This window comes from Anopheles marshallii, chromosome X (assembly GCF_943734725.1).
Source record: "Anopheles marshallii chromosome X, idAnoMarsDA_429_01, whole genome shotgun sequence".
Lineage (NCBI taxonomy): Eukaryota > Metazoa > Arthropoda > Insecta > Diptera > Culicidae > Anopheles > Anopheles marshallii.
The window spans coordinates 13,283,735-13,307,151 of NC_071325.1; the positions used below are offsets into that span (position 1 = coordinate 13,283,735).

At 46.5% G+C, this 23,417-nt stretch overlaps 2 protein-coding genes across 2 annotated transcripts; one reads left to right on the forward strand and one right to left on the reverse strand.

Moving 5' to 3' along the window:
• Positions 1 to 5,899: 5,899 nt before the first annotated feature.
• Positions 5,900 to 11,454, reverse strand: LOC128708160 (intraflagellar transport protein 140 homolog). Its single transcript, XM_053803124.1, has 5 exons — positions 11,308 to 11,454; positions 10,864 to 11,237; positions 9,972 to 10,193; positions 8,932 to 9,902; positions 5,900 to 8,658 (listed from the first exon to the last, which is right to left on the reverse strand). Exons 1-5 carry the CDS (start codon positions 11,452 to 11,454, stop codon positions 5,900 to 5,902), a joined length of 4,473 nt encoding a protein of 1,490 aa, XP_053659099.1.
• Positions 11,455 to 12,476: 1,022 nt separating this feature from the next.
• Positions 12,477 to 19,827, forward strand: LOC128711569 (sushi, von Willebrand factor type A, EGF and pentraxin domain-containing protein 1-like). The gene is made up of 7 exons (XM_053806454.1): positions 12,477 to 13,920; positions 14,033 to 14,296; positions 14,378 to 15,669; positions 15,739 to 15,883; positions 15,948 to 17,972; positions 18,043 to 19,563; positions 19,667 to 19,827. The coding sequence occupies exons 1-7, from the start codon at positions 12,477 to 12,479 to the stop codon at positions 19,825 to 19,827; spliced, it is 6,852 nt and encodes a 2,283-aa protein (XP_053662429.1).
• Positions 19,828 to 23,417: the final 3,590 nt, after the last annotated feature.

A 23,417-nucleotide genomic window follows, 5' to 3' on the forward strand; every position in this document is an offset into this window, starting at 1 on the left:
CTGCAATACACAAATGTGATGGCTGCTACGGGTACTACTACGCCACCATTTGCTTTTGTTGCTTCCCAGATTCGCAGCTGTGAAGCATTAGCGCACAGTGTTCCTGTTGCCGGACATTACTTACTGCTAATGTTTTTGATCCATGCGTAACGCATGCGTTTTTAAAAAAATGTCAAACTTTATAGTTTTTGCATACGAGTACCCTGCCATCTAGAGGAGTATTCAGCACCTAGCAGTGTTTTATGGCTAGTGGGTTAAACACAGCTAAAATTTCACAACGTTTTTTTTGTATCATTTAATTTGTAACGGCCACATGTAAACGGTAAGGCAATTGCTTTCAAGACTACATCACTGACTGCTCTGTCATGTTCGATTTGACTTCTAAACCATAAACTTCTCATATCTTAGGACAGGCCAGAGTGGCAGGCAGCAATCTTATCCTGGTTACCACCTCAGAGAACGCCGCCATAGTAGACATCACCGTAAAGTGCGGCAGAATCTAAAGATGAAGAACGAAGAGTCTCTGCGGTCTTCTGAATGTTAAAGCAATTGTCCAAACAATGAAGAAGTACCGGGACTAGATTAAAATTATTTATTATTTTATTATTTATTTATTTTTATTATTTATTATTTAATGTTTGTTTATTTGTAAAGAACTGAATGAATGATACAGATCTTTCTTTCCTTTAAATTTGTCTTTTCAAAAATGTGTCTCTCATACTTTACCTAGTCCAACCTACTTTACAGGCAGTTCAGCCTGCGTTACAAATCGTCCAACGAGCATCATTCAACCTACTTCATAGCTAACATAATTACTTTTACATTTAGCATATAATTTACTCGACCTGTCAGATAGTTCAACCGAGAGATTATTAGCGAACTGCAGCAAACAAAATTTGACAAACGAAGTTCGTTCGTTCACTTAAAATAACTGATCGTACTGTACAGGATGAGTTCTTGTGACCCAACGCTATTCCAGATAGACCTAGTTTTATGAAACTGTTTCTCCTAGAAGGAGCGACATGTACTCCTAAAAATACTTCGACAATAGTTGATTATAACGTTTAAAAAAAGCACCAAAATCTTTACTAGCACAAATCAGCCAAAGAAGCGAATTCAATAACTTTGAAGTCAACACGGAGTGACGTTGGATAGCTTCTGAATGCTTATTAAACACATGGATTCAGCAAACTTTACTGCATTCAATCATCTTTCATAGTTTATTTTTATCGTCGTTCAAATTTTGTCGATTTCGTAAGGCATGCAATAGGAGTTCTAACCGTTGGCAGCTACAAATGAGAAAATCCAGTTGTCCATCTGGTTGTACCAACTGGAACCGCTGTGCATCACCACCATCAATAAATACCAGGACATACACCATTGCACTTCAATTTCTTCTGTCTTTCTGTTAGGCAAGAAGAGAGCTGGTCGGTCATTACGGCCTACACAGGATTATTTACCTAGCAAGATGACCGACGATTATGAGCCTTGGTTCGTCAAACGGCTAACCTAACTGTAGGAACTTCATGGTTGCCTTGCATCTCCTACAATCGATTGGGAAGCAGAGCATGAGCCCTCGTTCATACAAAGCGGGCAAGACTCTGTCCGATGGAAACTAGAATATCGCACTTGGCACCAGTGCCTCGGTTGTTGTAGCTCACTAATTTGCAATAATATGTATGTGTGTTTCTTTGTTTGCGATAGAGGAGCAGTTAACCAACTCCTCCGCAACAAAAAAAAACATCAATCCTTCAAGAAAGGTCAGCCTAAACACGCAACTAATGGCAGTTTACGGCTGCTAATACCCAGCGATGCCTACGCCCGGTGTACTTAAAAAGTTGCCTGCAACAACCACAAACAGCACCAGCAGCGTACTCCCGGCTGCTCAGAAGATATCCGGACGCAACTTCTTACCGGGAACGCTCATCAACGCAACGCTGAAGATACGCTGGGAACGTCAGCAACTGACGCCCTCGCCCGGATGTCCAGAAGTTGCCAGAGGGCGAGAGACCACCAAAGCAAAGAACCGTAGATAGTTTCAGTGTGATGCTCGGGCTTATGTTTAGTGTTGCCCACCCACTAAGAACAATAAAAAAAAACACCCATCCACCCACACGCACACATCGCCCATCCGCAAGCAAACTTGAAGCTGTTAGTCAAATAAAAACAGATTTTCCACATCCACTCGCTCGTATCCGATTTGTCACCGGTGGCGGTGGTTGGGGATTTTGGTTGGAAGATCCTTGTCGCCTTGGTCGGCCGGTAGTCCACCTTCATGCTACTCTATCAAAAAGCAGTTTACTATATGTCATTTTTCGGTACGGCACTAGCCCATCCCGTCTTGTACCGGAACGTGCAAGGGTGCGTCCGAAAAGGACAAAAGGACCGTAAACGTGTGCCAACCACAGACAGGTGCGGTTGTTGAGTGCTCCATCGTAGCTGGAAGAAACGGTCACATAGCGTCAAGATTAGACGTCCATCCGCAAGGGCAGATTCTTTGGGTTGGTTTCGGGACCCGAAAACCCCAACAGCCTGCGGGTAGTGGGAGTGGATGAAGGAGGCCCCGGTTATGCTTAAGACACACTGCTCCGTACACGGCCGTGTCCACGTATGGCCTCGTGCAGAAGATTAAACAAACAACATCAAACTGAAAGGTGAACGCTGAACGTGAAGGGTGTACATCCTTTTTGCCGGGCTCCAAAAATACCGCAGCACCATTTGGTCTCATTCCCAGGATAACTGACTCGTTAGAAGAGCTAACGAGCTGTTAAAAATAAATAATCAGATCGTAGATTGGGAATTTCCCAACGAGTACGATATGTACCAACGCTTGTTGCTGTAAAGATTACACACTTTAGACGTAAATCTGGATGGTAATCAAGGTGAGTTCTATACCAGATAGCACTATCGCAAACTTCTTGGAACTTCAATCCACACATTCAATTGCTTTGTCGAGTGTTCTGCCCTTCTGGGTGTAATCTCCCCCTCATCGCATTCACCTCCTACCATTCCACCTTCACCTCCCAAATCCAAAATCTCGATCCCAACTTTTCGTAGAGTCAGCCGATTCCCCATCGCTCCAAGATGTTTACGGTAACGTGGGCATCACGCCTCTTCCCTCCTCCTGCCCTTCCTGGTACACTGGAATGTTAATTCTCGAAACAAGTAACAACTGTTTAAATTTAATTATCACACATCAAACGATAGCGCCGGTAAGACGTACGTGTTTGTTTGCAAATGTTTGTGATGGTTGTGCCCGGTAACCTTCCCATCCATGTCTAGCTGATAGGCATCAGTACGCACCAGCTGTCGGGTTCAGACCGTGACCCTGCTGGCAGGCAGGAGTACGTAGCTTCTGAGTTGCAAAGAATTTGTTGGCAAATTTTCTAACGATTTCAACACACAACGATACACCGAGTGGTGCAAGGTGGCGATAATACTGATATCGAGATTCGTACGATTGTGCCATCGTTGCGACACCAAACAATGCTGCACTCGGCCACACTCAACAGGTTTTGGCATTCCAAACACGATACCTTTTGGACACATTTCCACTGAAGGACAGGACAAATTTAATATCAGATGCCTTACATCAGTAATCCTGTCCCTCGTAAGACTATGGTTCAGGTGGCGAAAGGTCCTTTCTGTTGCAAGCAGACCAGGATTACACACTAACAATGAAGACTGAACTCTAAACTCTCTGAACTCTAGGGGCATCATAATTAAAATATCGAATTTAATACGTCCACGTTCTTTACAGAAAATGAAATGCAACTTCTGGAAAGTATGGCAAAAGAAACTCTTATTTTACGTTCTTTTGTCTGGCAAGAATATTTTTGTTGGGATGAGTCGCTATTGCTGTAATATCAGCCACATATGTTCTACTGCATGATGGGAATATCCATTCATTCCGTAACGCTGTGGGAGAAGGAGGGAATGAGTGTAAGCGTTACGATTTGTTACAAAGGAGGAAGGAGGAGGTTCAACTCTTTGTTACGTAACATACAACCAAATAACACATAGATTTCCGCTTGATAGTATATTTATGGAAAATTAACTTTTTTCACGGATTTTCACACAAGTTCCTTGTTGTCTAGGTATTTATCGATATTTAAACGACAAGATTTGCGCTCTAGATACCTTCTGATGTCCACTCAGCTGATCTCAGCTCTCTCTCTCTCTCTCTCTCTCTCTCTCTCTCTTTCTCTCTCTCTCTCTCTTTCTCTCTCGTTGGCCTGCTCACCATGGAGCACGTCGTCGTGACATAGCCCGGTCCAAAATTATTCTCCAGGATACTCGGTCCCTGGCTGCAGCTTCCCATCCATGAAGACTCTTGATTTGCAACAGGTTTTGCTTCACCTCACATTTTGTGCGGTCTCGAAGTCTTCTGGATCGTAGCAGAGGTGAAGCCCACAGTATGCACAATTCCCCTGTGCAATTCGTCTTCAGATTTCACTGGTGATGTCGTTGTCCGAAGTAACGACTCTCCCAAGATAGCAGAATTCCTCTATCACCTCGAGGTTGTTGCCGTCGACGCTGCTTCCCAATTGGGCCCTATCAAGGGCTGAACCTCCGGCAAGCAGGTATTTCGTCTTCGTCGCATTGATTCTCAATCCAAATGTTGCTGCTTAACGTTTGAGTTTGGTCAAACGCCTCACACACCTTCACTGTCGTCTTGCCAATGATGTCAAAGTCATCCGTGAAGCCATGAAATTGGACAGACCAGTAGAATATTTTGCCACGGAAGTCTAACCCCACGCTTCGTTTTTTTTTTTTTTTTGTTCGTTCCTTACAGTTTTTATGAAGGTAGCTTGCCAGGCCTCCCTCCATCCTCCAGTCTCGTCGTAGGGCCTACGCTCACTGGCTATTTAGCGTCCTACAGCGAGCAAGAGCGATAGTAATAAGCGCAGCCCTTCGATACGTACGCTGATAGGGAGCCGCTCATATGGAGAACAGACACCAGTCGAGTCATGATGAACAATCATGTACCTCCCACTCCTCCATCGCTCTCAATTTAGCCATGCCACCCATGTTCCCACGCTGCAAGGGGTTGGGTTTCCCCGTATACCCAAGCTCGGATTATTGAGAGACTTGTTGTGTACGACGAGGTCGTATTGAGAAGGAGTAGGGAATGGAGAGCCTGTGTTATCCTTCTAGAGGCAGTTTAACCGAATTATTTCCCAACCAAATGTTTAATTAAGAACAGCAAATGTTTTATTAAGATTCGATTTTTTATTCGCTTTGTTTGGTAAATGAATGAATGGAAATAAAGAATGAATAGAAACAACATCACTTAAAATACTGTAGTTACAAACACATTTATTCAATCGTCATTTGTTTTTTATAACTTTCATTTATAACTGTGTACTATTCCTTAAAAGGTTGGTCAAAAATGTGATACATACCAAGGGTAAAATGACTTCATGTTTCCATCGGAAGATCGGTATAACCTACCAAACGGAGAAGAACTGCTTCTTTAAAAAGGGCTTTGCCATGTGCCAGTCACCAATTCTGAACAGCAGACAATTACCCAAAAGAATGGCTGATAGTGATGATAAGTAAATTCGTGTAGTAGATGACATCGATTTGCGTGAGTACTATGTAGTGTAAGCTCTCAAATGAGCTTCGTTTGCGGATGATGATCATAGAATGGGAAATGAAATGTTCCAACGTTAATTAATAGAGGGAGATTTATTCCAGAGTTACGTTTTGTTACAATAATGGAACTGCGAGTCAAAAAACAGTCAATTTGTGTGTTACGTAATAATTGATTGAGACCTAATACCTATAGTCACATTCATTGCCAACAATTCAAAAGTCAGCAGTGCTTCAGTGCTAATTAAATAAAATAAATTATTTAAAACATTAACCTCAAAGGCATGAAATGATCTGGACATTTCTACTCGAACACCTCCTGAATTTCTTCGTCGTCACTCATTGTGGAGATAGTGGCCGTGGTCGGACGCTTCACCTTCGCAACGTTCACGTACGGTTCGAGATTGACGCCTGTTTCCGCCACCAAACGATCGAGTACGGCCTTATCCAGCAGCTCTTGATGGTACCAGTCGGGTTTCCGTGTCGCCAGCTCCCGCACGTAGTAGAGCGCTTCGGAATGTTGACCGGTCGCCACCAAACACTCCACCAGCAGGGCTAGCAGATCCCATGCGCGCACCGGTGGCGGTGGATCTTGACGCTCTTCTAGCCGGACCTTAATTAACTTGATCACATTGCTGTACTCGCGCCGTTCCGTCGCATCCTGCAGCTCGATAACGCGTCTCACCTCAGCCATTGCTAGCTGCAGCGCGTCTAGTGCAGCCGGTTGGGAGGCATTCCCAGCTGGTGATGCACGCGACAAACTCTTGACCGCTTCCTGCAGTGCGTTCAGCGCTTTGTCGTAGTCTCGGAACTCGTCAATCTCGGCTTGCGCACAGTTGGCGTAAAAGTTCGCTAGCTGACTGTACGCCTGTCCCTTCGTGTAGAAGGTGACGATGTTCTTCAGTATCTTGGCATCGTTCTGCCAGTTGAGGGCCTGCAGATAATTTGCCGCCATCACGTACACATCCTTTTGCCGGGACATGCCGGCAAAAAAGATAATCTTATCGGTGTCACCGGACTTGAGCAGACTTTTCATCGCCCGCACACGATCACCTGCCTGGGTGAACTTTTTCGTAGCGGCATGATAATCACCCTGCTCCTGCAGTATATCACCCAGCCGTAAGAGTAGCGCCACTCGCTCACCCTCGGGCAGATCCTCCTTCCCGGGGGTGAGCAGTTCGGCGAGCGTTTCCGTCACCGGTACCCGATGTTCGGCACAGACCGCTAGTGCGCGTGATAGTTGCCGAGCGTTGGCGAGCAGCTGGACCGCCTTGTACGGTTGCTCGATGCCGACGAAAAAATCAGCACAACGTGCCACCAAATCCGGATCGGATGACGCATCCAGTTCGGATGCGATCACCTGCAGCGATTCGGGCTGCTGCGAACGGAACGCCATCTCGACTGCTTTGTGCAGCATGCCGGCTCGATGGTACAGCTCCACCGCACGCCGATAGTCGCCGGACTCTTCGAAGTAGGCGGCCGCCGATGCTTTATCCCGGGCACGTGCCGTACACGCAACCGTCCAGAGATCGTCCGGCAGATCGTTCTCCTTGCAAATGCGCACCGCATTGCCGTACGTCTGGGCGCGGGTGTAGAACTGTATCGCCTCCTGCAGTTTGCCACTATTCTCGTAGTATCGGCCCAAATGGTAGCAGGCGGCCCGATCACCGCTCGCGCGCGCTATCTCATCAGCACGTCCAACCTGCCCGATAAAGCAGAGTATGCGCACCTGCGAGAACCAATCACCGGACCGTTGGTAGATCTTGAACGCACCCTCCATGTCGCCACTGCTCTCGACGTACTGGGCCCACCATCGCAACAGTTCCGGATCGGCCGTTGCCTGCATGTACTGCTTCAACGCAGCGGGATCATCCATCAGCAGCTGGCTGATATTGTGCATCAGGCTGCTCGTCCGCTCGTAGTACTGTATCGCTTTCTGCGTCTTGCCACACTCTTTCAGCCACTCAGCGTACCTGTGGTACGTGTTGCGCAAATGCACCCGATCGAAGTGTTCCGCCACCTCGAGTGCCTCCTCGAACCGGCCCGACGCTTGGTACAGCTTGTTCAGCAGATCGTACCGACCGCACCGCTTGTAAAGCGCTTCCGCTTCATCCATCATGCCGAGCTCGATCGCCAACACGGCGACTCGCGCTTCCTGCTCGAGCGTTGGGTCTTCCGTGGCCCGCCGAAGTGCACGCACCGAACGGGCACGCCTCAAATGCCCGAGGCAAACCTTCGCCACGTCCAGACGGCCCGTTTGCACGCACAGCCGGGCCAGATTCGCCCAAACCGTGTCGGACCGCAGCGACCGGATGCAGCTGAACGCCTGGTCCATATTTTCCTGAGCAACGTTTAGGCTAAAGTTAAGCACCATTTCGCGTGTCGCGAGATCGCACGCATCCAGCCCTTTGAAGTCACGCAACGATAGCCGTGCAATGTCGTTTCGGCGCAACACGATCAGGTGCGGAACACACAACCCGATCAGTTCCATCTGCTCGCTCGTTCCGGCGACACCACCGGCGCTCGGTTCCAGCACCTCCAGCTCGGCTAGTTCCGATTTTTGTCCCTCCACAAACAGAACATGTATTTGCGAGTCGGGATGAAACGCTCGCACCGCTGTCGGTTGTTGTTTCGGCAAGGGTTTCGTTTCACATGCGAGCAGACGTGCGTCTTCTGCATCCCAGAAAAATCCAACAGGCAAACAGGTATGCGTGCTGGAAGCGACCGACGTGCGTTCGGCACCGTCCTTCAACCATCGCACCCGTCCGTTCTGTTCCTGAGCGTGAAATTCTCGCCAGCTGAGCACATTGCTTTCCAAGTTCCAGAGGTACAGCTTCCCGTCCGGTAGCAACTGCTCGTTAGCGATCGTTAGCGCCACATAAGTACCATTGGCGTTCGTCCGTGCCATAATGATTTCGCCAAACTTTTCGAACAGATCGTACGCATTCTTCGGCGGTTGTAAGAGCCGAATTTCGTGCCGTGACACATCGTACAGTCGTATGTAACCGTGCAGCGTGAACACGGTCAGATACGGACCGACAAGATCCACACCGATCGGTTTACCTACAATAAAAAAGATGTTATTAGTATAGCCTTAAGGTGTGTAGTGTAAAAAATATAATTAAGAATAGCTCAGCAATAGAATGGCAAAAACAAGACAGGTCAATCGGTCAACGAAATAGAATGATAACAGTACTTTTATTTATCAACAGATTTAATTGAGGATCATGTCTTCCAGAAGTTATAAACCATTGAGAATGCATAAACCTTCGGGCTTTGGTGATTCTATAGATGATATAAAAATATTAAAACATCTCCTCAAACGACGATACTCACCTTCGTTACCGTTGAACACAATCTCCTGCAGTACGATACCGCTCAGCGAGTAAATCTTCACCTGCTCCGCACCGAGTGCCACGATGCTCTGCTCGTACAGATAAACAGCCACACATTCGACCGCAAAACTGTCCACAAACGAAACGACCAACGCATCCGTTTCCCCATTGGCGCCATCGGTGGGCACTCCACCAGTTGATGCTAACCGTCCAGCGGTACTCCGCATCGTGCCTCCTTGCTCGATCCGATACACAGCAACCGTTCGCCCATTCGTTACCACAACGTGCAGTTCATTAAGTGCCAGATGTATGATCGATATATCCGTGTGCAGCACGACTTCGCGCCCGTTTGCATGACGAACAAGCAGTTCGTTTGATTTTCGCTGCGTCGCCCAAACGGCACGTGCGTGAGCCGATAGCAACGATTGCTCCTTGAGGATGAACACATTCGACAGGCAGTTCACCATCATGCAGGGGCGGTTCGCTTCGGTGGTGCCCCATACCAGGCTCTTGATAGTGCCCCGCACTGGTGTCACGTTCGTTAGCTGCCATTGGGTTTCCGTGCTCGTATACGACCGCCCGTACAGACCTGCCGCACGGCGCCAGGTGTACAGATTGCCCTGGCTTGTACCGGCACTGAGCGTTTGCGTATCCGAACAGTAGGCAACACAGGTAAACACCTCCAGCGCAGCGGCACTCACCGGTAACCGGTCTGCGGTTGAGTCCCGTTCCGAACCGGCGCTCAGCTCCATCGACAGCACGTAGTTATCGTTCGTCTCAATGTCCCAGATGCGTACGGACAGATCACCCGTAAGAATAGCGAGCGCACATCCGGCCACCCACGTGATGGCACTCTTCGAACCGGACACCTTCCCGGATAGCTTGACTCTATCGAGCTCACTGATCTGCCCGTTGGTATCCACCTCGTAGTGCCCGATCGTAATATCCTCCATCAGTATCACGATCGAATCTCTATTTTTTGGAATAGAAAGGCATTTGTTTAGAAATTAAAATACCGAAATTAAAACAAACGCGACTTACTGCTTCGGGTGCCACAGTATCTGCATGATCGGGATGCTATCACCACGTACTATTTCCGTGCACGTGCCCGTTTGATTGATGTAGTACAGTATACCGGCCTGTGTGCACGCGTAAAAACAGTAGTTATCATGTACACTTGCATGAGCAAGATTGCGCACCGCGGTCCTTGGTCTCCAGCTAGTCAGCTGATCGAGTGCCGCCTCATCACCAGCAACCGCTGCCCTATTGGTACGAATACAAATCATTTTGGCTGCGTTAATGCGCGTTTTATGCGGAAAAAATACATTGAAAATTAATTTTCATTCTAAATTGTCTCGATATGAACTGGCTCACGATTCCGGTATGTAATCATCTGGAAGATATTATAGTCTTACATAGTCAGTTACCTTCACAACTCTCCTATTTGCAGCATAGTTGCATCAACTTATAATGTCTAGCTTCATAAGAACGAGCCTGATGGACTATTAAGTTTAAAATGGGAAAACGAAACGACTGGTAGTAGTGTAGTGGCAGATGCCATATAATCCATTGCCAATCCTCCTTTTACAAAGAAGAGTCACATAGAAGAAGACTCTCTCTTCTCTGAAAGATAATTTCTCCAATATTTTCCTGTCAGATAAAGATATGAGCCGTTCTGAAAGTTTTACAAAAAGAATCGCTACGTTTTGTCTGATCGAGGAAGCGCACACCATCAGTAGTTTGCCTGAGGAGAAGTTATGTGATCATGAGGTGGTCAGGTTTGAATGTTGTACACAGAAAGACATGATTGCTGACATTCTTATCAAGTCCCCGGCAACTACAAAATATCGAAAGTTTTCTGAATTTTTGGAACAGCATGACACTACACGTCGAACAGGAGTGTTGTAAAGTCAACATCCCATCGTCTGCTTACCGTGCCAAATTCGTCAACTCCTTGCTGCTAGCGCTCTGGATCGATTTTCGAAAGGTGATGTGCAGGAGCGGATCGCGCAGATCGTGATTGAACATGGTGAGAAACTGTGACTGACCATCAAACCGCCATCCTGTTAACACACCCATCGCATCAGCGGTAATAACGCGACCACCCTTTTCGCTAAACTCCAGCAACATAATCGGTGACTTGTGAGGACCATTTATGGTGGCAAAGTCACGCTTTCCCTCGAACCACGCATGTATTTCACCGTTCTCCCAACCGGTTAGTAGAATCTTGCGCTCGGGGTGCCACGTCAATACGGTCGCTTGGGAAGTGGCATGCACCGGGAACGATACATCCCGAAGTGGAATACCCTAAAAATGAGATGAAATGTAAGCACAACCGTTTGCCATTCTTACGGGTTACCTAACTTTCTGCACGTACCGTATCATCGAATATCGTTACAGAACCACCTCTTTCGTTGCTGTACGAAGCAACAGCGAAAATCGGTTCCACTGGGTGCCATGAGCTGACGGTGCTGATTGCCTCACTGTCAAGAAACTGTACCTTCGTATCGAAATATAGCGTCATTCCACTGTTTAACGTTCACTTTCGAATGCTTCAAATAGTAATTTCTTTTGATTTCATACAACAAAACTGTTTTAAAACTTTCCCAAACTCAGCGAAGCTTCTTTTCGTTGGCAGACCTGTCATTGAGTAGGCTTTGTTTACGTTTCGGGCATAACAACCATCACCATGGAGACGCTACAGTCAAGGCCACACTGTGGCTCAAGTAGCGGCAAGTTGTACTGCACCTGTCAAACGGGCTGTGAGTGTGTTGGTGTTACGTTTCCAATACGTATTTCTCTCCTATCTTAACACACACGCAAACGTTTATGATCAATTTTGCGTCCAACAATACCTAAAGATCGCTTTATCTCATTTACACACGAGCTATAACTATCATTTTTTTGTAAATTTTAATGTATCTATATCAAGAGAGTTAATCATGCGGTAATGATTTCAGAAAGTAATTAATAATAAGGTCTTCCTTTATAGAACGATCACGAATGATCACCATCGCTTTATTTTTGAAAACTTTGTTAACGATTCTTTCGACCACGTGTTTTTAGGTATTTAGATTTATCATTCTATTCTTCCACCACTACTTGGCTGTTTTCTCCCTTCTTTAGACGTGCTCCGTATGAATCAAAGTACTTCCCACTGTTTCGATTTTTTTGAGTTATATACACCAAACGAATTGGCATTCGTTCATGATGTCGCTACGAACATTATGCCGGCAGCGGAACATAGCCTTCCTTCGCCTGTTTGCTGTACATGTGATCATTGAATCGGGAAGTCTGGCAATAGCACAGCACTGGCACTGGTACTCAGTCGGATAGTGATAAGCAAACATTCATAGATGTATTAAGAACCCCCTTTAGACGCGTGAGCTAAGAAAATGAGAGCGTGGGAGATTAGGAAGCAGGAAGTAAGGCACTAGATCAAAGCAAAGTTATACTCGGAGTCGTAAACGTGGTATAGTTGATGTAGCGTAGTTCCGTGCCAGTACAGGTAATGATCAGGAAGTAGTAGCAGAACGTTCGTTTCAAATGCAACGGATAGCAGTGATGTATCGTCTGGTGTTGAGTGTTTTAGTAATAGTCCTATTGCTGTTAGTAAACGGTCAAGACACGACCGATACAAGTGAACAGCCTACGGAAAGTTCTCTCAGTTGGTATGATGAAGACTCAAGCACGGTGTCTGAGAACGAGTACCAGGAACTGGACCGCGGTGGAACCACTCAAGACTTCATTCAAGAATCAAGTGCCATAACGCAAGATCTCAATCAATCGCGTACACAGCAAACAACCAACGCAACCCTGCGACGGCTGGAATTGGTGAATGCCCGTTTTCAAGACAACATTAACCGTCTGAAAAGTGGCAGCGCACGTCTGGACATCGTATTTCTGATAGACGCCAGCTCCAGTGTGGGACCGAGCAATTTTCAAAGTGAGCTCCGATTCGTAAAGAAACTTCTCGCCGGCTTTGACGTTAGCGTGAACCGCACACGCATTGCGGTGGTCACGTTCAGCTCGCGCAAAAAGGTGATCCGTCACGTCGACCAAGTGTCACAGCCGTTGCCCGAGAATGATAAATGTCTGCTGCTGAACTATCAGCTGCCGAGCATCGAGTACAGTGGTGGTGGAACGTACACCTACGGTGCGTTGAAGGAGGCGGAGGACATCTTTGTCTACAGCAGATCGGGCGCGTCGCATCCGGACGACCTGGAACGTATAATCTTTCTCATTACGGACGGTTACTCGAACGGGCAGAGCCCGATACCGATCGCGCAGCGATTGAAGCGCAATGGTGTGAAGATCTTCACGATCGGGATCGAAACCGGAAATGATGAGGAACTGGCGAGTATCGTCACGTCCAACGAACATCGCTACCTGTTGGCCAGCTTCGAACAGTTTGAAACGCTGGTCCGACAGGCGTTGCATCTGGACTACCGCCACGGACCATCCGTGCCGGTCGCTAATGGGTCATTCTGTGACCGATTATGCGACAAGACCAAGTTGAAGGATCAGAACAGTGCACCTGCCCTCGGTTGCTGCGATGAACATGCCACCTGCACCTGCCTTACCACCTCCGGTCACTACCGATGTGCATGTCGGCGTGGTTTTACCGGCACGGGTGTGCGCGGCGACTGTCATCCGTGCCCGAATGGAACGTACTGGATTGCCGGTGGTGTATGTGAGTCATGTCCGCACGCACGTCATATCACATTAACGCTCGGAGCAACATCCGAAGAGGAGTGCGTGTGTCCGCACGGCTACCAAGAGAACGAAGACAGACGATGCGTGGCGATAACGTGTTCCGAACTCCAAGCACCGGAGAATGGATACTTCGTAATGGAGCCGAAACCATGCAGTCAGGTGCTGAACGCCGCCTGTGGTACACGGTGCCGTCCGGGGTATGAGTTGACGGGTAGTAGTATCCGTCTCTGCCAGGAGAACGGAGAGTGGTCCGGCATAGAGGCCAAATGTACGAGTAAGTATTGAAGACAAAGTTTATGAATAATCGGAAAAAAACATACTAACACAACAGTTCCTCTTCCGAACGAATCCTTGGAAATTTTCATTGGGACAATGTCTGCCATTAGTGAAGAAGTGTCCACCGTTGAATATACCTTACTACGGTATGACCGTCTGCAGCAATCCAGATCTTGATCTGCTGTACGACTACACGCCGCGCAACAAATCGTTTCTTCAAAACTACAGCATGTCAGCGGAACGCTTAACCGAGGCGATGCCAATCGACACCGAGTGCTCGTTCACGTGTGGTCCGGGATTTTATCTGAAAGGTTCCCACAACCGTAACTGCTTACCACTGTCCAAGTGGGATGGTTTACAAACAACTTGCAAGCGTAAGTAACTGACTTTAGCTCGTAACTTATCACTATCCACCTTAACCGATATCTTCTTGTTACCGATCGGATCTCCTAAAGAGATCCTATGTCCAGCATTGCCGAAGATACCATTCGGAACGTACGATCCGACCGATTGTGCCGATTCCAAGTCCGCATTCGGTACCAACTGCACGTTTATCTGTAACTTTGGGTTCGAGATGAAGGGTGGTCCCTCGACAAAGCAATGTGGCGGCAAAAGAACTGGTACGTGGAGCAAAAACAAGACTCCCAGGTGTATAGACGTAGCGCCACCGTACATTGAATGTCCCGGCAACTATACCGAGCTGATGGATGATGACTATCCGTACGCGATCGTGCGCCGGCTCCAGCAACCTTACGTGTTCGACAACAGTGGCGACAACTACACGTACTGGTCGAAGCCGGGTATCAAAGAGGAGGGTCTTCGACTCGCTATAGGAGATCATGAGTTTAGCTACATCGCGATGGACGCGTTCAAGAATAAGGCGCGCTGCAGCTTTACCATTACCGTGATCGACCTAACAGCACCGGTGTTTGAGCACTGTCTCGATGGTCCAGTGCACTATGTAAGCGATATGAACAATACGCAGGAAACGGTTGTGCGCTGGGAGGAACCACTGGTGTACGACAATGCTGGTCGCAACATTACCATAACGCAGAACGTTACGTTCGGCTATCTGCCAGTGGGGCAACATGCCGTGCAGTATCGCGCAGTCGACCCGTCCGGCAACGAAGCCGAATGTGTGCTGACGGTCCAGGTCAAACAGTACAACTGCGATGACGTACCGGAACCACGGAACGGGTTCTCCATCTGCGCGTACAACGTCTCGCACGTGTGGTGCGAGGTTGGCTGCAAGGAAGACTACATGTTCAGCCTCCAGCCGGAAGAAACCATCCGCATGGTATGCGACAGGGCCCGACCGACGTGGGGCGAACAGGTGGAGGTGCCAGAGTGCAGTAAGGTCATCAGCTCGAGCGGTGTGGAAAAGATCATCACTATACGGCTGGACAGCGAAATGGATCCGGCGCTCTGCAACGATACGGACGCGATCAACGAGCTGTCGGATGCGTTCAGTGAAGGATTGCGCGAGGAGTTGTGTGGGCATCAGGAGGACTGCACGCTGATGACCACGTTGCCGACCTGCTTGCCCGGCAAAACTCCTTCCCAAGTCGACGTCGAAGAATCCGTACGGTACAGCATCGTGAAGCGCAGCGTAGAACCGCAACGCTACTCTACACCGGATCCGGTACGCACGAACGATCGGTCAATGGTGAAAATATTCGTCTACAAGCGCGTTTCCCAAGAGCTTGGTCTATGGAGATCTGATGGGAAGCAGTCGGAAAACATTAAAGTAAGAGCTACATCTCTAGACCTGAGGTCCAAGGCGTAATAATGTGATTGTCTTCTACCCGTTGTGTAGCGTATAAAAGAGGAGCTTGAAAAGATCAACGGAAAGAAGAAGCTAAGGCGTCGTCTGGGTGCGCTCAATTTAGATCTAAGCGTCCTGAAGCTGGACGAGAAAATCCGCTGTGCGAATGGAAGTATTTCGAAGAAATTGGTTTGTGGTAAGTGCATGTTACTTCTCCAACTCCTTAATCCCACTCACGAATTCTGACACTCTGCTTGCAGTACACTGCCCAAGAGGTACCTATCACAACTACACCATCAACACCTGCGTCAGCTGTCCGATTGGTTCGTACAGTGATCAAACGGGCCAGACCGCATGCCTGCCATGTCCGGAGCATCATTCCACGAGGAAACTGAACGCCAAACACGCCCACGAATGTAAACCTCAATGTCCACCGGGTACCGTTGCCCGGCTGAAGCTGCTGAAGAAAATGAAACCGAACGGTGGTGCCGTCGGTGCGGTGAAGTATCACAAAACGCTCATGCCATTTTGTCGCCTCTGCGAACCGGGACAGTATCAGGAGCAGTATAACCGGGCCCAGTGTCAGCCGTGCCCGTCGAACCACAGCTCACCGCGTGGTTCGAAGTCACCTGCCGATTGTTTCTCCATCGGGGGGCAGCTGTGCAACGAGAGCGCCACCAATGTTTGTGGAGCTTTCGGGCGTTGCGTTACCGAGCCAACCTCGCCAATCGGATATCGTTGCGTTTGTGAGGAGAATTATGTTGGCGAACACTGCGAAATTGCATTGAACCCGTGCGGGTCGGCTCCATGCTTTAATGGCGGACGGTGTGTAGCGGCGAACAGCAGTGCTGGGTTCGTGTGCTACTGCCAACCACCGTACACCGGTGGTCCGATGTGCGAGTTTTACGTCGATCCGTGCCGGTCGGACTATTGCCTGCATGGTGGTAGCTGCGTGGAGGCGGACGGTCGGCCAATCTGCGAATGTCCGCTTGGCTACGACGGGGAGCGGTGCGAATGGCCCAAGGACTTTTGCACACCCAATCCGTGCGAGTACCGGGGCGTGTGCGTGAACGTCGACGAAGGGTACAGCTGTGCTTGTCCGCGGGGTAAAACTGGACGGCGGTGCCATCTGGAACCGTGTGACTATCTGCCATGCCCGACCGGAGCACTGTGTTTGAATGGCGCGAATGTTACCGACACCGGGCATGACAAGTTCGTGGTAGTGCTGCAAACTCAGCCGCAAGATTCACCACGTGCGACAGAATCATTGGAATACGCAATGAGCTACATGTGCGTTTGTCCGATAGGATTACGGGGTAACAATTGCACACAGATAGATAACCCCTGTGATACGCTTAAGCGCCAGTACTGCCGAAATGGGGCAACCTGTGAACCAGTCAAGTTGCGGAGTCCAGCAGACAGCATTGCCGAGGATTACGACGATGAGAGCTATCGCTCCGTACGTTGCCACTGCCCACCGGGATATCACGGCAGCAGGTGTGATCTCCTACTCTCGGCCGCCTTTGAGTTTGACTTTCCTCGTAGTGGTGTACACGCTTACGCTAAGCTGCCCACACGCACGAAACAAGATGGCACCCTGAGAGCGATCGGTATGTGTGGATGGTACCGTACGGACGATGATTTCAACTATGGTACGCTTCTCTCCTACGCAACGGCCGCCGCAGACAATACATTCACACTGACAGACTACAGTGGACTCGTGCTGTACGTGAACGGTGCGCATGTCGTTACCAACGTGTCGCTAAACGACGGTGATTGGCACTTTGTGTGCGTTAGCTGGACAAGCGCTGGTGGGCGTTACGCACTGTACCTCGACGGCGAGCTAAGCGCACAAGGATGGAATTTGAGTGACGGTGTACCGGTTCAACACGGTGGGCTGTACGTGTTCGGGCAGGAGCAGGATGTACTCGGTGGTGGATTTAGTGAGACCGAATCGTTCCGTGGTCGGATGGCGTACGTCGACCTGTGGAGTCGTCCACTCGAGCCGGTTGAGGTCAAACACTACTATCGTACTTGTGAGCCATACGGTGGGGACTTGATACGATGGCTTGATCTACGGCTGCAAACGGTCGGACAGGTACGCATCATCAGTTCAGGCTTTTGCCGTGATTGCCCACGGAACCATTCCCTGCCCAATGGTTCGGTAAGGTACGAAGGGCTCAGGGCACAGTTCCGGTGTAATGAGGGGTATGAGCTAATAGGGCCATCATTTGCTGAGTGTTTACGCACCTCGCAATGGACTGCTGGTGTGCAGTTTTGCAAGCGTAAGTATATTGCACTAAAATTCTTTACTAGTTACTGTGTCATAACATTACATTTCTTCTCACCGGAAAGTAACTCGCTGCGGTACGCTTAATGCTCCACTGAACGGTCACGTTATTCTGTCGAAGACCAGTTTCGGTGGTGAGGCTCGGTTTAGCTGCGATGAAGGCTTCCTAATTGCTGGTCCAGATATTCTGCACTGCACGGCACGAGGAACCTGGTCCGGTCCGGTGCCCGAGTGCATCAGCATCGTTAAGTGTCCACCATTGGAGCTGGAGGAGAATGATGGCAGAGCACCTATCATATACGCAACCGAACGAGGTGCTATTCCCCGTCCACTGTCCAGCTATGATGTGGGAGTTCTGGCGGAAGTACGATGTTTGCCACAGTTTGCCCTGACGGATGACAATCTTCTGACGTGTCTGGATAGTGGACAGTGGGATATACCCCTGCCGGAGTGTGTTCCTGTTCCACCGACGACCACCCCATCACCCGATGTCCAGTCGAACCTTATCATACGCGTTAACCGTCGGCCGGATGTACAGTTCTGGAAGCACCTGAGAGACTACCTGTTCCACGGCTGCACACCTGCCACCGTACCCGGACGACAACTCTCGTTGTTTTGCTATTCCGCTTCCGGTACCGTTTCGGGCAACAACTGGACGGATCTGAGCGGGTTCGCACTGCAGAAAGATGCGCCACGCGTAACCAACATAGACGTTAAGCTACTCGGCTTCCTGATGCGCACCGTCCAGCCGAAACCCGTTGAACGGCTGGGGCCGGAAAACTTGCTCCACTACATACTGTACGGTACGGTCGAGCCGATAGCACCGGCAATGCGCTACCCCGCACACATCGAGAATGCGTATCGTTTCGTCATCTGTCAGTTTATCGACATTATATTGATGGATCGGGAGTTAAACTACGACGACGAGCTAGTGGTGGACATTCGGCAGGAGGAGAACACCAACACGAAGATAAAGCATTTGCTGAAGAACGTAGCGCAGGTTTTGCACCAGCAGTATCAACATCTGCTGGAGGAGCGCAACGCGCGTGAGTCTGCGGCACTGAAAAAGATCATAGAGCTGGCGGAGACGATGCCGATTGGGACGAGCTCCAGCACCACAACCACTACCACCACCACTGCGGCAACACCGAAATCTTGCCCATTGAGTCACCTATCCAGTCCTCCGATCGATAGCCACGTGGTGATGGTTGCATTCCGTACGCTTATTCATCACCATCCGGAGGAATGGCGCTTCGAGAAGTTGCTGTACAGTGGACTGAGTGCGGAACCAGGTGATCGCATCCAGTATGGGTGCGATGCGGGTTTCAGTATGCGTGGCTCGGGAGTAACGGAGTGCGGTAACGATGGACGGTGGAACATCGTGGAAGGGTTCTGTGAAGGTGCTGTATGTGAGAATCCACCGAATCGCCCCAATATGCTGATTGCACCGGAGTCGCGTGACAAGCAGTACTACGTCGACGATGAGATCGAGTATCGGTGTGAGCCGGGGTATACGATCAAGGGACATCCTATTGTGAAGTGTCAACCGAACGGACGCTGGACACCGATGATGGCACGCTGCACACGTATGTATATTTCGCAGCAGGTGTTAACAGTTCCGTGCGTCCTGTTAACCTCCTACACAGCCATTCTCTCACTCTCTCTTTCTTTCTCTCCCTCTCTTCACAGGTATTTCATGTGGACGGCCGAAAAACCTTGCGATGAGTAATGTAGTGGCGGGCAATACGTTCCTTTACGGTGACTCGCTTAAACTGCGCTGTCGTGAGCTTATCGTGGACATCAGCTGTCAGTCAAACGGACAGTGGACACCGTTTGATGAATGTTTCTAGCGGCATGTGTAGTAGTGCAGTCGAGGGTAAAAGTAGAGCTCAGTAACGCTTCCTAGTGTATATCCCGTGGAAATAGAAATAACACGTAAAATAAAACACCAATACTAAAAAGACAACGCCTGATGACAAATGTTCAAGTGAATAACCTGTTCGTTTAATTCCGGTTTGTTTTTTTTTTGGTTTATTCTACAGTTATAGTATTATCACCCTTCCATCTTAGTCCATCTCATTTTCAAAAGCACACGCACACTTCTCTATGCATAATGCGCCGTTTGTAATATGTTTGGGCTTTGCTGGTTTGTTGATGACTAATTCAAGTAGTTTTGTAGTATCCCGTTTGCAATCCTCATCCGCTACAGTGCGACCATTCATGTGTGTGGATGAACTTAAGCAGTGGAGGAGTTTTGTAAACTAGTGTAATAGTAGGTGTGCTTCGTTTCCTTACGAATCTCTTTGGGAATTGTAAAACCTACCATACTCTCTTGTTCAATTGTTAGTTTGTGACTTTGTTTTTTTGCATACCCTGCGTTCACTGGCAACCTCAGGAAGTACTGGCTTGTAAAGTTATTGATTTCTGCTTTTGTTTTTCCTGTTCTCTTGCAACTTGCAGAATTAATGGTTATGTACAGAAATGGATAAAAATGGCTTTTAAATGGTGCAATGAATATTAATATTCCTTTCTATCTCCTTAATGCATATCTCTCTCACTAGGTTATGCTCGTTCATTCTCTTTTGTTTTGCGAACAGGAAAGGTTTATGATTTAATTTGTAGAGTGTGTGTCCTTCCAACATTTTACATTCCTATCTATTTGCACGCTCTCTTTCTTTCTTTCTCTGTATCTCGTTCTCTCCCTCTCTCTTCCCCTTTTTCTCCTTCTCTTTCACTCCAACACTCTTCATTTCCCAGTTTGCACTTGATATGCCAACATAAACAGTGCGTTTCACATGTTGTATTTGTTATCGCGTAACAGAACAATCAACATTGTTTACTTTTTTTACGAATCACTCACATTTAAACAGATGTTTGCATTGATTGCTGTTGTAGATTTTTTTTTGTTGTGTTGGTGTAGTAGTTTCTTTTTTACTGTGAAGGGTTAAATAATACCATAAATGGGTAACGAGGGAAAACAGTTCACTTCACAAATTACGTATCTTGCGTGAGGATAAATAAACATACCTGTTGTACCATTCTGAAGCTTCTCACTCTAGTTCTCAACTTTTCCCTACCGCCTTTCCATATCAATCAGCCAGTGGTTGCCATTATAGTTTTGCGTTAAACTTGTTTGCTTTCTACTCTCTTTGAATTTGTTACAATATCTACATAAAATATTTAAATTACTCTTGTCTCTGGTTGATTTCTTTTTCTTGTTTTGTTTTTGCATATTTGTTAACGTTTTCTTTTGTGTTTTGTATGTGCATACCTTGTGTGTATAATTTTGTTCCATATTTCTGCTAAAGGGTTGCATTATAAGAATCTTTTTTTTCATATCTATTGCATAGTGTGGAATTATCTCTTCTTGATCTGGCCGCAAAACGTTACGTTAAATTACGTTGAATTTTGGTTTAAAATACATGAGGCTCAACGTAACCATATAGTAGCTTTCAATACCGCATATGTGTTATAATGGTGATTCAATTGCTAAGGAAAACATGCTGCAATTTTACATTAACACAATGTGAAAAATATATATAGTTTTTCTTTACATATAAACAATATTATTTATATCAATATAATATTACTTTCTTATTTAAAAACAATCAATACCATTACGTTAACTTATGATTGGTTACTAAAATGAAACAAGACACTAAAACAAAACGAAAATAGAAAATGTAAACCCAACTGAAATACTGATTGATTCACAAGGAAAGTGTTGCTAAGTAACCGAAAAATACAGATTTTTTGTTCTTTTTTATTATTAGTATTATTATTATTGCAGATGTTTTCGTCCACATCCAAATTTGAAAGCTATTTAATATATCTTTTTTTTATTTGTCTTAAATATCTTCTGTTTCTGTAGTATAATAACTCTTCTTTTCTGTGTCTTTCTTTTTAATTATCTTGCTTTCATTTTTAATTTTTTTCTTACTCTCTCTCTCTCTCCATCTCTCTTCATCTCTCTCCCTTTTTCTCTCGACACCTCTCTGTATCGTCATTCATTTTGCACGCCCATGTTTTGTCATTTTTAGATTGTTTCCTTCTTCATTATCGTCACATCGTTTTGTTTGTTTTTGTTTTTCCTACTTATGATTTAGGCAAATCTACATTTCCCCCATCTACACCCGCATGTTACATTCATACTCGTTGCACTTTCATATCATTTTTTTTGTTGCAAATTTGACAATTATAAATCGAATGGCCGTTACTATAATTATTATTTGTTTTAACTTTTTTTCCTTTTTTTGTTTTGTTTTGGTTTGTAGTTAATTTTGTTGATTGTTTTCAATTTCATGCACTGCCATGTTGCAGTTTTACTTTCTGCCTTCTCTGTCTTACAATGTGATTCAAATATAATATAATAGATTTAATGGAAATGCTCAATTATATAATTTCATATTCTAATTGGTTTGTATCCTCGCATTACTTCCTCCACCGTCCGTCCGTTAATTACATTTATATGATTTTATTTTTGTTTTTTTTTCTATGAATATAAGTTTCTTCTTTCTTTGTGATTTATATCTTCTTATCTTCTTTCATTTATTTATCATCTGCTACTAGAGTTTTGAGTGTTTTTGTAGACATGACATAGAATGTAACGCAACACGGAGAGATAAATCAGTAATTAGCGAAAAGTTTTAAAATAAACAATAATGTCAAATGAAGATCCAAACTTCCACTACCACTACAAAAACGAGGCGATAAATACGAATGCACACTACGACATCATCGACACAACGAACCTGATGCAGCTTTTGGGAAATTTACAGATAGGTGTGCTATGTTAGTATGAAAATATCGTCTCACTTTGCTTACATTGCGCTCTTGCTTCGTTTTACTGTTCTATTTAACACTGCAGATCGAAAGCTAACTCAATCAAAAGGACACATCAATGCATTCGCCTAACACACTCTGCTGATTTGTTATAGTTTCTCGATTTCTAGTTATATATATAATATGTATAATACCAACAGTATGCTGATCACTCAGAATTTGTTCACCTATCTTTGTATTGCATGTTTACTTGTTTGTTTTTGTTCATAACTATTATGATGTAATTTATTTTACTTCTTTTTAATATACCCTAAAGATACAATTTAATAGGTGAGAACCACAAACATTGTTTTGTTGTTGTTTTTTTTACAATAATGAGAATGTGTTTTGCATAAATGATCAATATACAGATAAAGCTAGATATACTTTATACGCTCCACTTATTAACTGTAGAGATCAATTTGTTTGCTTCTAATGTTATGTAATAAATGCCTTTTCATTTCAAATAGATGCGCCGATGCAGTAAATGTTCAATTAGCACTCTTAGGGAGGTTGGTGGAGATGGGGATATAGAAGGTGTAGGGAGGAAGGGAGGGGGGTCAGAGAATCAGTCACTTTTGCCATCCTATTAGGTTTTTGTTTTTTTGTTTAATTTTCC

Coding starts and splice junctions, on each gene's coding strand:
- LOC128708160 (XM_053803124.1), bottom strand. CDS start 11,454: ATGACGCTATATTTCGATACGAAGGTACAGTTTCTTGACAGTGAGGCA. Junction 11,238..11,307: donor TAACGATATTCGATGATACG/GTACGTGCAGAA, acceptor TCTCATTTTTAG/GGTATTCCACTTCGGGATGT. Junction 8,659..8,931: donor TGTGTTCAACGGTAACGAAG/GTGAGTATCGTC, acceptor TTTTTATTGTAG/GTAAACCGATCGGTGTGGAT.
- LOC128711569 (XM_053806454.1), top strand. CDS start 12,477: ATGCAACGGATAGCAGTGATGTATCGTCTGGTGTTGAGTGTTTTAGTA. Junction 13,921..14,032: donor CATAGAGGCCAAATGTACGA/GTAAGTATTGAA, acceptor GTCTGCCATTAG/TGAAGAAGTGTCCACCGTTG. Junction 15,884..15,947: donor TTCGAAGAAATTGGTTTGTG/GTAAGTGCATGT, acceptor CTCTGCTTGCAG/TACACTGCCCAAGAGGTACC.